The sequence below is a fragment of the Protopterus annectens genome, chromosome 7.part0 (assembly GCF_019279795.1).
Source record: "Protopterus annectens isolate FY-2018-M chromosome 7.part0, PAN1.0, whole genome shotgun sequence".
In the NCBI taxonomy this organism is placed as follows: domain Eukaryota; kingdom Metazoa; phylum Chordata; order Ceratodontiformes; family Protopteridae; genus Protopterus; species Protopterus annectens.
The window spans coordinates 1,738,215,779-1,738,230,395 of record NC_056739.1 but is presented as its reverse complement, the minus strand read 5'-3'; the positions used below and the strand labels follow the sequence as shown (position 1 = coordinate 1,738,230,395).

General features: G+C 45.6%; 1 protein-coding gene across 3 annotated transcripts in view; it reads left to right on the top strand.

Annotated features, from left to right (window-relative positions):
- Window positions 1-14,617, top strand: part of PRC1 (protein regulator of cytokinesis 1) — a 2,137,226-nt gene that overhangs the window by 804,000 nt on the left and 1,318,609 nt on the right. For all 3 annotated transcript variants that reach the window (XM_044078279.1, XM_044078277.1, XM_044078278.1), the window contains exon 7: window positions 11,772-11,919. In XM_044078279.1, the coding sequence (XP_043934214.1) occupies window positions 11,772-11,919 (148 nt within the window). The remainder of the gene's footprint in view (window positions 1-11,771; window positions 11,920-14,617) is intronic.

Below are 14,617 nucleotides of genomic sequence, written 5' to 3'. Positions count from 1 at the left end.
GGAAACAATAATACCAATAATCCCATGTTTGCAAAAGGAATTTCTATGGTGGGCCCAAGCATGCCAAACAAACACAGGTCTTCCATTCTGCAAGCCTCAAGCAAATCAAGTCATCACAACCGACGCCTCAGACTACGCCTGGGGTGCGCACATGACAGACAGGTGCATTCAGGGCAAATGGTCCCAAAAGGAAAAGCACCTACACATCAATCAAAAAGAAATGCTAGCAGTGATAAATGCAATTACAGCTTTCAAGGACCTCCTGCATCCAGGGCAATTATTGATAAGAACAGACAACACCACAGTAATGTGGTACATAAACAAACAAGGAGGAACACATTCATACCCCCTGTGCAGGCTAGCCATGTCACTTTGGAACTTGGCTCCGGAATGGCAAATCGAACTTCAAGCACAGTACTTGCCAGGATTGGAAAACACGCTGGCAGACAATCTAAGCAGAAATATGACAGACCCACACGAATGGAAGTTGCATCCTCAAGTGTTTACAAAGATAATCCAAGCGTGGGGAAGGCCAGACATAGATCTCTTCACCTCCCACAGGAATCATCAATTGAAAAAGTTCTGTTCAAGGACCTTTCATCCAAAGGCCTGGAGAGTGGACGCCCTTTCTGTCAGTTGGACAGCATGGACAGTTTACGCTTTCCCACCTTTGCCTCTTCTGCCCAAGGTGCTCTTGAAAGCAAGAGAAGACAGACCGAAGATGATACTGATTGCTCCAGACTGGCCAAGACAACACTGGTACCCACTCCTGAGGAGCCTAACACATACTCCTCCCTGGACCCTACCTCTAATGCCTCTTCTACTGACTCAGCACAGCTACAAAACTCTTCAGTCAGCTGAAAACACTCAATCTGGCTGCATGGAAAATTCCTTAACACCACAACAGACCCTACTCTCCAAAGAGGTGCAGGATGTCATTTTGGAGGCCAGAAGGCCATCTACTAGAAAGGCGTACTCCACAAAATGGAAACGGTTTTGCGCTTGGAATGTGAAAAAAGGCCAGGATCCTAGAAAACTGAATTTGCCTCAGATATTACAGTATCTAGCTGAGCTGTTGAACAGTGGACTTTCATTTTCCTCCATCAAAATTCATGCCTCAGCCATTTCTGCAAAATACAACACTGATCCACCCTTATTCTCTCACCCACTTTTAAGACAGTTCCTCAGAGGGGCTAAGAATATAAGACCTCCAAGGAAACAACCAATACCAGCCTGGGATCGTAATTACATTCTGGAAAAATTAACATTGCCTCCCTTTGAACCAGCTGCCTCAACAGATTTGCAATATTTGTCCTGGAAAACAGCTTTCCTTCTGGCCATTACTTCAGCTCGTAGGGTTTCGGAACTACAAGCCCTCATGGCTGTGCAGCCCTTTCTCATCTTCCATCAGGACAGGGTTTCCCTACGAACCAACCCGTCATTTATGCCTAAGGTAGTATCTAGGGTAGCTTTAAATCAGGCCATACACTTACCTACCTTTTACCCCAATCCTCAAAACAAAGGGGAAAGGCTGCTACATTCCTTAGACATCCATAGACAGCTACGTTACTATTTGGACAGAACAAAGCCTTTCAGGAAATCAGAACAACTTTTTGTGTCGTATGCTGTAGGAGCTCAAGGGAAGCCAATTTCCAAACAGACAATTTCAAAATGGATAGGCCACTGCATACAGTTTTGTTACTCCTATCACGGCAAATCTGTTCCTACAGGCATCAGATCCCACTCCACAAGAGCCACAGCTACCTCTACAGCCTTCCTCAGAGGAGTCCCTACCAAAGATATTTTGGAGGCAGCCACTTGGAGTTCTGTGCATGCCTTCACAAAACACTACCACCTGCCTTTATACTCCAAAACTAGAGCAGGTTTTGCCACTGCTGTGTTGCAGGGCATTCTGGCTCCTCCCAGTTCCACCTAGTACCTACCACCCTGTGCGTAGCTTTGGGATTCTACCCATCTGTGATTACTGCAGCTGTATGCACGATGAACATAGTACAGTTTTGTACCTACCATAAATGTAGATGTTCGAGTGCTAATACAGCTGCAGTACAGGTTTCCCTCCCTCCTTCCCCTCTTGGTAAAGGCCTAATGGCTAACACCTCCTCGTACAACCTGATTGGGTTATCCTTCTATGGTGTATTTGCTTGCAACTACTGATTTTTGATTATATTGCATTGCATGATTATATATATAATTTATGTATTGCCTTCCTTCTGGGGGCACCTGACATCTGGGGCAAGAAAGACTGAAGAAAATGGCGTCGGCTGTGTCTTATATACCCCTGTCGCACTGACGTCAGGAAAGAAAGCGACAACAACCGACGCCGGACCTAGACTTTGGAATTCGGCCGACCGAGGACCCGCCCGACGGCAGAAAATCCATCTGTGATTACTGCAGCTGTATTAGCACTCGAACATCTACATTTATGGTAGGTACAAAACTGTACTTTGTGTACACGTCCATAAATGTAGATTTTCGAGTGTGTTCACTGTTGCAGTCCTGGATGTTCGTGTTTCACTGATGCAGACATTACATTTGGGTTATCTGCTTGCAGGTAGCCCTCAGTTGGCCTGATTAACAAAGTCTTGGGTCCTGCGTCGGGTTCTGTCTCTTCTTCCATGAGGTCAGGGGTATAAAACATGCAGCCGACATCATTACATCAGTCATTTTTGCCGTTCGGTGCCCGAAGCAGTTCGCAAGTGTCAGTTGGCAGACTCCTGAAATTTTCGTTTTCTAGTTTCAGAACCGAAGTCTTCAACTAAAAGCTAAGTATCCCGTTGGGGAAACTTTTTCTTGCTCTAAACCGATGTCAGTAAAAGTAAATAATTGCATTTCTTGTGGAAAGCAAATATCTCATAAAGATTTTCATTCGTACTGTATTCCTTGCCTAGGCCCTAACCACGACGTACCTTGCTGTTGGTTTTGTGCCTTATTTAAACCACAAACTATCCATCGTCAGTATATTTGTTCTTCTAAATTTTTTGGTGCTCGGTTCAATTATCCTGATACGTCTTCGGTAAGCCATCTGACTACGGACATTCCGAAGAAACGCAAAGATAACGACACCGCTACTTCAGATTCGCAGGCCTCTACTGAGACCCATTTGGAGTTAGGTATGCCACGAGATGTTTCAACTGTGGGACATGCAGATGTCTCTACCTTGGATGGGTCTGGAGACGCTGTGCATTCACTGGCTTTTGAGGGTGTATGCAGGCCTACTGAGTTGCATTTTAAACCAGCGCCATCTTTTTCTTCAAGGCCTAAAACTTGAACCATGCCTAGAAAACTGATGCCCAGACTGCATGGTCAGGCCTCTATGCCTAAAGAACAAATGATAAGAATGACTGAAGACCTTGTTACTTTAATCAGGGGAAGCCAGCCTTCCCCCTCTAAGAGACTTAGGACTGAGTTTCCTTATGCTACTTCTAACCAGGATTCTGAAATTTTGGTATCCTCTGACCAGGATTTACCCTTGTATATCTATGAGGATTCTGATGCTGAGGACTCTGCTCCCCCCCTCCCCCCCCAGAGGATTTCTCTTTTGGTGAAACCTTGCATACTCTCAGGGAGCTTTTTCGTTGGAAATGTCAGGATTTCTCTGATTCTAAAAAGGGGCTTAGGGATTTCTTACTCCTGCCCCAGCACAGGCCTTTAGCTAAACCTCCTGTACTGGACATTGTTGATGATGCCTTTCGGAATCTAGCATGGCCCTTTACTCTTTACCTCTTGCTTCCAGAAAATCTGATAGATATCACAGGGTTCCTGACTCACCAGTTCCTTTTCAAAAATCATACTGCGGATCCTGAAATCATTTCACAGGGACCCAAGGGCATTAAAGCTACTACTGCCAAAAATCCTATCCCCTCTGATAGAGACTCCTGGACACTGGATAGATGGGGTAAGAAGGTATACACATCTGCAACTTTGGCCATTAGGGCCTTGAATTGCCAGTTTCATATGTTACAGTATCAGCTGCATATTATTGGATTGCTTAAACAGAAAACGATGACTCCTGATTGTAATATAAGGATTTACAGGATTTTATGCATTCTGCCAAACAAGTTGTTAAACATACATTGCAATGTGGTTTTGATTCAATAGAGGCATCTTGCAGAGCTGCGGTAACTGGGTCTGTACTTAGAAGGCATGCTTGGCTTAAGGAGCAATCCTTGCCAGATCATGTTAAAGCGAAATTACTGGATGCTCCCTTAAATCAGGACCACCTGTTTGGCAACAAGACAGAAGAAGTTTTTTAAAAAGAGGAAAAAGCTAAATCTATGCAAACTGTTAAACTATTTACAAGTACAGCCTCCAAGATTTAGTAGGCATTGGTCTTCTAAGAATTGGTCCTTTCCTGCCTCTTCCAGACCTTCAGTCCAAACCCAGATCCAGCAGAGCACCCAGGCTTCAGTCCCAGGGGACGCACAGGACTAAGCAGTGGGGGGCCTCTACTTCCAAATTCTGGAGTAATAAAACTCCCCCCATGGTAAACTTTCTCAATGACTTCTTTTTAAAACTTCCAAGCACTTCTCAACTGACTGCCCGTTTTGGGGGAAAGATTGCACTTCATGCAAACAACTGGGGACTCATTAACCAGGACAAATGGGTTTTAATTATAGTGTCCCAAGGATACAGATTTCACTTCCACATGTCACCAACTCCAAGCAGTTGGCCGGATCTACCTCCAAAGCAGTGGGCAGAGGCCCAAAAGCAAGTTCTCTCTCTCTCTCTCTCTCTCTCTCTCTCTTAAGCATAGGGGCTATTCAGTTGGTACCAGAAGAGAAAAAGGGACAAGGTTTCTACTCAAGATTTTTCCTGGTACCCAGAAAAGACAATTCATGGCGTCCTATCCTGGACCTGCCTACTCTAAACACCTTTTTGGAGATTCCAAAATTCAAGATTCTGACTCTTCACCAGTTGCTTCCTATGCTAAGCAAAGATGCCTGGTTGGCAACACTAAATTTAAAGGAAGCATACCTGCACATCCCAATCAGGGAATCTTGCAGAAGAGACCTACGCTTCAAAGCAGGCTACATGCACTATCAAGTTCTCTGCACTGCCCTTTGGTTTTTCTACTGCGCCCAGTGTACTCACAAAGTGCTTAACTCCAGTCATTGCATTTTGCAGGCAAATAAATATTCAGATATACCAATACCTGAACGATTGTCTAATTCAGGCAGAAAACCAGGACATACTTTTGAATCATCTGGCTTTTGTACAGAGGGTGTTAACTTGCCCTGGGGTACACCATAAACGAAAAGAAATCACACCTGGTACCCTGTCAACATATTAAATTATATTCCTGGGAGCAAGCTTGAATACAACTTCCCAGATGGCTTTCCTCATGCCAGAAAAGCAAATTCATTTGGTATCTTACTTCAAACAAGTGGCCACAAAAACCCTTCTATCTGCAAGACAAATACTGCAAGCCTTGGGGTTCATGGCCTCCTGCATTCTTCTAATTCCATATGCAAGACTGCATATGAGGAAACTACAGTGGTATCTAAAAAGTCTATGGAGTCAACATTGTCACAGCCTGGAAACAATGATTCCTGTCATACCTTACCTATGCCTGGAGTTCCTATGGCGGGCAGATGCCTGCCATTAAAACAAGGGACTACCATTCATACTACCCCCTGCCGCCCAAACCCTAACTTACAGATGCATCAGTGTACGCATGTGAGGCTCACCTGGCAGGGAACTGCTTTCAGGGCAAATGGAACCCAAATCAAATGCACCTACATATCAATCAAAAAGAAATGTTAGCTGTACAGAATGCTCTGACAGCCTTCAAGGGCCAAATTTTTCCAAGACAACTAATGGTAAAGATGGACAACACCACTGTTATGTGGTACATAAGCAAGCAAGGGGGTACACATTCCTACCCCCTCTGCAGTCTAGCCATGGCATTGTGGAACACAGCCTTGAGCTACTACGTGCATCTACAAGCTTAATTCCTGCCAGGAAAATTGAATACACTGGCAGACGGACTAAGCAGAAACCTCATGGACCCACACGAGTGGAAACTGGAACCACGGATTTTCAACATTTTGACAAGCGAATGGGGGAGCCCAGACATAGATCTATTTGCCTCCCTCCAGAACTACCAGTTGGACAAGTTTTGCACAAGGACTTCCCACAAACAGGCCTGGAAAGTTGATGCTCTGTCCTTCAGCTGGAAAAAACTGTCAGTCTATGCCTTTCCCCCTCTGCCTCTGCTCTCCAAAGTTTTACTAAAAGTCAAACAGGACAAACTAAGGATGATTTTGATTGCTCCAGACTGGCCGCGCCAACACTGGTACCCCCTCCTGCACAGTGTGTCGTAATTATCTCCATGGTACCTGCCTCAGACCCCTTCCCTGCTGTCTCAGCAGGAGAAACAAATTCTGCACCCTCAGCTTCCAACATTGAACCTTGCAGCCTAGCTAATCACTTAATTTCACCCTTATCCCTCAGCAAACCTGTGATGGATGTCATCTTGGAGGCAAGGAGACCTAGTACTAGAAAATCTTATGCTTACAAGTGGAAAAGATTCTGTGCCTGGAACCAATCTTTAGGGATGAGCACAGCAGCGCCCAATTTACCTCAGATTTTGCAATATTTTACTGAGATGCTTCACAAGGGCCTGTCCTTTTTCTCCATCAAAATCCACGCCTCCGCTATTTCAGCTCATTATAACACAGAACCTCCCCTCTTCTCTCATCCTCTACTCAAGCAGTATCTCAGAGGGGCAAAATACTTGAGATCACCCAGGAGAGCTCCAACCCCTGCCTGGGACCTTAACTTTGTTTTGGAGAAACTCATTCTACCTCCTTTCGAGCCAGCTACTACTGCAGATTTAAAATTTCTTTCTTGGGAAACATCCTTCCTTTTAGCAATCACTTCAGCTAAAAGGATATCTGAATTACAGGCCCTTATGACAGTGGAGCCTTTTATCATCTTTCATGCGGACAGGGTATTTCTGATGACCAATCCATCCTTCATGCCCAAGGTGGTTTCCATTGTGGCTCTTAATCAGTCCATTCATTTGCCAACCTTCTTCCCAATTCACAGAACAAAGGGGAATGGATTCTGCAATCCTTGGATGTGCATAGACAACTTAGATTCTACTTGGACAGGACTAAACCTCAAAGAAAATCTGAACAACTGCTGGTAGCATTTGCTGCAGGGGCAGAGGGGGAGGCTATTTCAAAACAAACTATTTCTAAATGGATAAGCCATTGCATTCATTTCTGTTATAAGCACTAGGGAAAACCTATCCCCCAGGGGATCAGATCTCACTCCACCAGGGCTGCATCTACTTCTGCAGCCTTTCTCAGAGGTGTTCCTACCAGGGACATCCTAGAAGCTGCTACCTGGAGCTCTGTACATACTTTCACCAAGCATTATCATTTAACAGTTTTCTCTAAATCCAGAGCTGGCTTTGCCACTGCTGTCTTGCAGGATCTTATAGCTGGCCCTAATGCTGTATAAACTCCTCCTCCTAACCATAGCTTTGGGAATCTACCCAAATGTAATGACTACAACAGTGAAACACAAAGAACATAGTACAGTTGTGTACACTTACCATAAATGTAGATGTTAGTGTATTCACTGTTGCAGTCCTGGTTACCCTCCCTCCAGCCTCCTGACTTCTGTTGTCTACCTCTATTCTTGTTTACTATTCTTAAAGCTTTCTGGTGTATTTGCTTTTTGTTGGAGGTGTAACCTTGTATATAATTGCTTCCCATTATGGGGGCTCCTGACATCTGGGGCAACAAAAACTGATAAAATGGCGTCTGCTACATGTTTTTATGCCCCTGACGACCTGACGTCATGGAAAAAGGGACAGCAACTGACGCAGGGCCCAAGACTTTGTTAATCAGGCCGACTGAGGGCTACTGCAAGCAAATAACCCAAAAGTGATGACTGCAGCAGTGAATACACTTTAACTTCTACATTTATTGTAAGTGTACACAACTGTACTCTCTTGGCGGCTGATCCTGGATCTTTCAATTCTCAACACCTTTCTGGTGGTCCCAACATCAAGATGCTTACCCTGCAACAGCTTCTCCTTATGATAGCCAAGGATGCTTGGTTGGTCACTCTAGACTTAAAAGAAGCTTATCTGGACATCCACATAAGGGAGTCGTGCAGGAAATATCTACGTTCAGGGCAGGATCTATGCACTATCAGTTCTCTGCTCTTCCCTTTGGCTTATCTACTGCACCCAGACTATTCACAAAATGCCTGGCTCCAGCCATTGCATAATGCAGGCAGAGAAATATCTAAATTTACCCATACTTGGACGACTGCTTGATTCAGGTGGACAGTCAGGAATTGCTGCTTCAGCACCTGGCATTTGTAAAAAGCCTTCTCACTTCATTGGGGTACACCATCAACGAAAAGAAATCTCAACTAGTACCCAGTCAAAAGATTGTATTTCTGGGAGCAAGCTTGGACACAACTTCCCAGATGACATTTCTCACTTCAGAAAAACAGGTCTATCTGACAGACTACTTCAAACAAATGGCCACCAGAACCCAGCTATCTGCAAGAAAAATACTGCAAGCCCTAGGGTTCATGGCCTCATGTATTCCACTAATTCCATATGCAAGACTGCACATGAGGAAACTTCAATGGTACTTAAAAAGTCTTTGGTGCCAGCATTCTCAGGACCTAGAAGCAGTCATTCCTATCCTACCTTGTCTAAGGACAGAGTTCCTCTGGTGGGCAGGAGCATGCAACCACAACAAGGGACTTCATTTCACTCAATCCCATGCCGCCCAAACCCTGATAACAGATGCATCAGACTATGCTTGGAGTTCTCACATTGCAGGCAAATGCATTCAGGGCCACTGGAGCCCAAGGCAGATTCTCCTGCACATCAATCAAAAAGAGATGCTAGCTGTACAGAATTCTCTGACCGCTTTCAAATACCTAATCCTTCCTGGACAGCTGATAAAAACTGACGACACCACAGTTATGTGGTACATAAACAAGCAGGGGGGAAACCCATTCTTCCCCACTCTGCAGGATAGTGATGGCCGTGTGGAATACAGACTTGAGCAACCAAGTCCATGTCCAAGCTCAATTCCTGCCAGGCAAACAAAATTCACTGGCAGATGACTTAAGCAGAAATCTCCTAGACCCACATGAGTGGAAATTGGAGCCCAACACCTTCAACCTTGATCCAGAGGTGGGGGACACCAGATGTGCATCTCTTTATCTCCCCCGAGAGCCAGCAGTTAAGCAGATACTGCACCAGGAACCCTCACAGCAGGGCCTGGAAGGTGGATGCCCTATCCTTTCAATGGGAAAATCTCTGTCTATTCCTTTCCCCCTCTGCCCCTTCTCTCAAGAGTTCTTCTCAAGATAAAACAGGACAGGCCAAGGGCAATTCTGATTTTCCTGGACTGGCCACGCCAGCACTGGTACCCACTGCTGCGCAGCCTGACAATGGTGCCACCCTGGCACCTACCCTGCTGTCTCAGAAGGAGGGACAGATTTTGCATCCACAATTGCAAACCATAAACCTTGCAGCCTGGCATATCTCTTGAATACCCCACCAGCAACCCTCAGCAAACAGGTGCTGGATGTCATTCTTGAAGCCAGAAGGCCTAGTACTAGGAAATCCTATGCTGAAAAGTGGAAAATATATTGTTTTTGGACTCAGTCTAAAGGAAAGGACACAGCAGTGTCCTTCTTACCTGTAGTCGTGGATTACCTAGCAGAGCTACTCCACAGAGTCCTATCCTTCTCCTCCTTTAAGATTCATGCCTCTGCCATCTCGGCTCATTATAATACTGAGCCACCTCTATTTTCTCACCCTCTCATCAAACAGTTCCTGCGAGGAGCTAAGAACGTTAGGCCCCCAAGGAGGGCACCCACTGCCCCCAAGGAGGACACCCACCCCTGCCTTGGGACCATAACTTTGTACTGTAAAAGCTCACGCTTCCCCCTTTTGAACCTGCTGCTTCAGCAGAGTTAAAATTCCTCTCTTGGAAAACAGCCTTTCTTTTAGCCATAACTTCAGCTAGAAGAGTGAGTTAGTGGCACTAATGGCTGTGGGAACCCTTCATTATTTTCCATGCGGACAGGGTTTCCCTCAGGATTAACCCGTCCTTTATGCCTAGGGTGGTGTCCAGTGTGGCTCTAAACCAATCCATCCACTTACCAACCTTCTTCCCTAACCCTCAGAATAAAGAGGAAAGGATACTGCACTCTTTGGATGTGCACAGACAGCTCAGGCTCTACCTTGATAGGACTAAGCCTTTCAGAAAATCTGACCAGCTGCTAGTCAGCTTTGCTTCAGGGGCAGAGGGTAAGGCCATTTCAGGACAAACCATTTCCAAAAGGATGGCACACTGCATCCATTTCTGCTACAAGCACCATGGAAAACCAACCCCTCAGGGGGTCAAAACACATTCCACTTGGGCTTACTTCTACCTCTACAGCATTTCTCAGGGGAGTCACTACCAGGGACATTCTGTAATGTGCAACCTGGAGTTCTGTACACACCTTCACCAAGCACTTACCACTTGCCTATCCTTATCAGAGCTGAATTTGCTACAGCAGTCTTGCAAGGCCTACCAGCCAGCCCTAACACTTCTTGACTGCCTCCACCCTTCCTCAGCTTTGGGAATCAACCCAAGTGCAGTGACTGCAACAGTGAAACACGAAGAACATAGTACAGTTGTGTATACTTACCATAAATATAGATGTTAGAGTGTATTCACTGTTGCAGGTCCTGGCTTCCCTCCCTCCAGCCCCCTGGCTTTCTCTGTCTACCTGCCTCTCCTCTCTATGGCTATTCCTAATGGCATTGGTGTTTACATTTAACTGGTGGTGTTCCCCACCATATACTAGCATCTTATTTGGGGGCTCCTGACATTTGGGACAAGAAAAACTGATGTAATGGCGTCTGCTGCCTGTTTTATACCCCTGACGACCTGATGTCATGGAAGAAGCGACAGCATCCGACACAGAAATATTAAGACTCTGGTATTCGGGCTGACTGAGGACTACCTGCAGGCAGATAACACAAGTGTGATGACAGTAACAGTGAATACACTCCAACATCTACATTTATGGTAAGTGTACACAACTGTACTTTTATTGTTTCCTTCTCTTGGAGTCCTTCATCGTCATCCTCCTTTATGTGGTTATATTACAGTGGTGTTAGATTAAGAGTGGGAATACTCAATCTGAGGTTTCCTGTGGGGAGTAAGGAATTTTGGCTAGGGGAGGCAGAGCATGGCAAGCTGAAGTCTTGTAGAATTGGCTGGCTTTTGATCAAATAACCCATAGGTTGAACCAGACTGAGTTGGACAACACTGGTCTATTGTTAAGGTAAGTACATAACTAATGATCCTGTATGTCTAGAAAACTGTTTCCTCACTGAGGTGATATCTGTGTGAATGATTTTTAATTGAAGTGAGTGCAGGAGTTTTGATAAAACAGCTGTTTATTATTATGGTCCTGGGGGAGATGCCCCCTTGCTAAAAAGGACAACCTTGAAGAACAGCCATATTTGATGTTTATTGTTCTCCTCTGCTTTCATACATGTTTTATTTTACAAATGTGGGACTAGTAATTGCAGCTGGTGATTTATCTGATCACACCCTCAAGTGTGGGAAGCTGAAGAAATAAGTAGCCATGTTGAAGGTTGTGATGAGTATATTCCAGTCATATTTTTTGAAGATAATTGTCTCTCACACTATCCAATATGGTGAGAATATGTACTTGTTTAGCTGGCTAATTGTTTTCTTTAGTTGCAGGAAGAGGCATCTCGCCTGGAAGAGCTGAAACTGCAAAATATTCGAAATGTGGTCAATGGAATTAGAAAGGAATTGTCGTCTTACTGGGACAAATGTTTCTTCAGTAATGCACAAAGACAAATGTTTACTCCTTACTACAATGGTATGTAACAAGTATATTTTTTTAATATCTTTTGTGGTAGAAATTTCTGGAATGATCCACCTTGTGGTATAGGTTGAGGTTAATCACTGCACATTTTTTCTTATTTCGGTTATTTACCGAATGGCTCACTTCTTGAGTTACCTTTATCAGCAGGTGCAGAACTAAAGTTTTCTTTTAAAGTGTCATCAGTTTGACACATACCTGTGCAGTTGCTTATGCAGGACTTTGTTGCACTCCCTCGTCGAAAGACATATACTGTAAACCTCTCTCGGTAGTTTAAGCCCTAGCTAGAGTCTTTCCTTGGTCCAAACTGAAGACATTATTGTAGTTTCTCTCATAGCATTTCACTGTCTTAGTTGGCCATACTAAATTATTTGGCATCTTCACATGAAGCAAAATGTTTGATGTTATGTAGTCCAATCTCGCCTACATTCTTACCCGTGGGTTCGGAGCCGAACCTTGGCTCCGACTCGGCCATACTCTAGCTCGAAGTCTTTCAATTGGCTGGGCTAAGAGGTATCCCATGCTACACTGCTCACTTTCCCCAGATCTCATTTGCTATTCGTAAAGCTCAGATGTGGTTTCACTCTTGGCTGTGGCCAAGTATAACTTTTTATCTTCTTTGACTAAAATTTTGCTCCAAAAGCTATTTTCATAGCTAGGTATGTGTGTTGTTGGTTTGTGGAAGCTGTTTTGTGCGGCCTTTTGTGGCCTTGTCTTACTTTTTGTCTGGTATCCCGTCAGCTCTCTCCCAACGGACTAGGCCTGTTTCAGTTAGAGGACCTAGTCCTCCCTTGGTTATCTGTTTTTCCTTCTGTGGTAGTTTTGTTTTTAGGTACCTATCCCCTACGGGCTAGGGCCATTTACGTTAGAGGACCTAGTCCTTCCCCTTGTTTTTTACTGTCAGGACCGTCTGAGTTAGAGGTCCTTGTGTGGTGTCTGTAGTTTATTAGATTCTAGTTCCCGCGCTTGTTGCTGGTGTAAGTTTTACTGTTGTGTTGTGTCTAGTATCCTGCCTACCATGTCTAAGGATACAAGAGAACATAAGCCTTCGGGCTTTAAGAAATGTAGTAAATGTGACTACAAGATGTCGATTACTGATGGGCATTCTGTGTGCATTTATTGTTTGGGGGCTATACACCTTCAGGAGTCGTGTGCGTTCTGTCACGCATTCAGCCCTCGTGTTCTTCAAGAAAGGAAGAACAAACTAATTCTGAAGGGACTACTGAAACCCTCCTTCTAGGAAGATTTGGAGAGGTCTTCTAGTGCTAAGTCCTCTCCCTCTAAAAGAGACAAAACATCCAAAGCAGAAAAATTATCTCCGGCCCTGTCTTTATTATCAGAACTTCCAGAGAAAGTTACAAAGTCTACTATGGCATCCTCGGCTCCACTGCCTTCGGTGCCGAAGGAAGTTTGTGAATTGACAGGAACCTACATCGGCTCCCAGCCTCTCAGAGCCTGTCTCCAATTTTTAGACCGGTTTCTCCTCCTCGCAGGTCTCCTTCTGAGAGGAGGTCTAGATCTCCTATCTTGTCCTCTAGGTCCTCCAAGATGCTTTCTGATGTGGATGTGGATAGAGTGGTGCAGAGACTGCTCCAATCACCAGTGCTGGCTAAATTGCTTTCGGCTCCAGCCCAGTCAGCTCCAGAGCCCATCACCCATCCATCGTCGGTAGATCCTCCGAGCAAATCTCAGCCTTTGGAGCCAGAGTGGTCGGCGCCGTCTGATGCCTCTAGGTCGGCTCCGATAGCCGATCCTGGCTTATCAGCTCCGATCTCAGCTCCAACCCAGTTGGCTCCATCCATGGGGTCCAGGACTCATGGTTCCTCAGTCGGACCCGAGGGGGAGGTTTCAGGATGCTCTTCGGCTCAGGTGAGCCTGACCCTTGCTTCGGACCTTGTCCCTTCGGCTCCGAGGTCTTCCACGGGTGGTTTATCTTCGGAGCCGGGGGGGTCAGCTTTCGAGGTTATGCGGAGCGTGCTGGCCAGGTCCTCAGCTGCATCATACAGCACTGACCCTCTATCCCCTCCAGCTCCGGTATCCGTCTCTGATCACCCCCTATCTTTGGACAGCGGAGACCCAAGGCCTCAGGATACCTCCAGGAGTGGTCCCCCAGAGTTTTTGCCTGAGGAGCCACCCAGAAAAAGAATGTGCAAGAGGAAGCACATAGACTCCCAGGAAGAGTCTCTCACGTCGGACACTGACCTTGAGGAATCAGAGGGGTCCCACAAGTCTTCCTCTGTGGATATCTCTTTTTCTGATATCCTAGAGATCTTGAAGCAGAGAGGCGACTGGCCCTCAAAACCCCCCTCCGAGGAGGAGTCTGTGTTCCTGAAGGCCTTTGGGACTCAGCCTTCCACTTTCTGGGTTTCTCCACCCTTCGATGAACTCCTGGATCTGGTTTGTCGAAGGGTGTGGGAAACTCCTGACACTGTGGAACCAGTACCCAGGAGACCCAACAAATTTCTGTCCCCTCCGAAAGAGTTTCTCACGAAGGGCGTTCCAGTAGATGCCATGGTGGTGGCAGCGGCCACCAAGAAGGAACTGACTGAGACTTCATCTACCGTACAGCCCCCTAACAAGGAGTCTAGGACCGTGGACCGGTATGGGAAGCGTATGTTTTCTTCAGCGACCTTTACTCTGCGGTTGCTGAATTACTTGTCACATTTTACACAACTCTGAAGAGATCTCCTGAAGG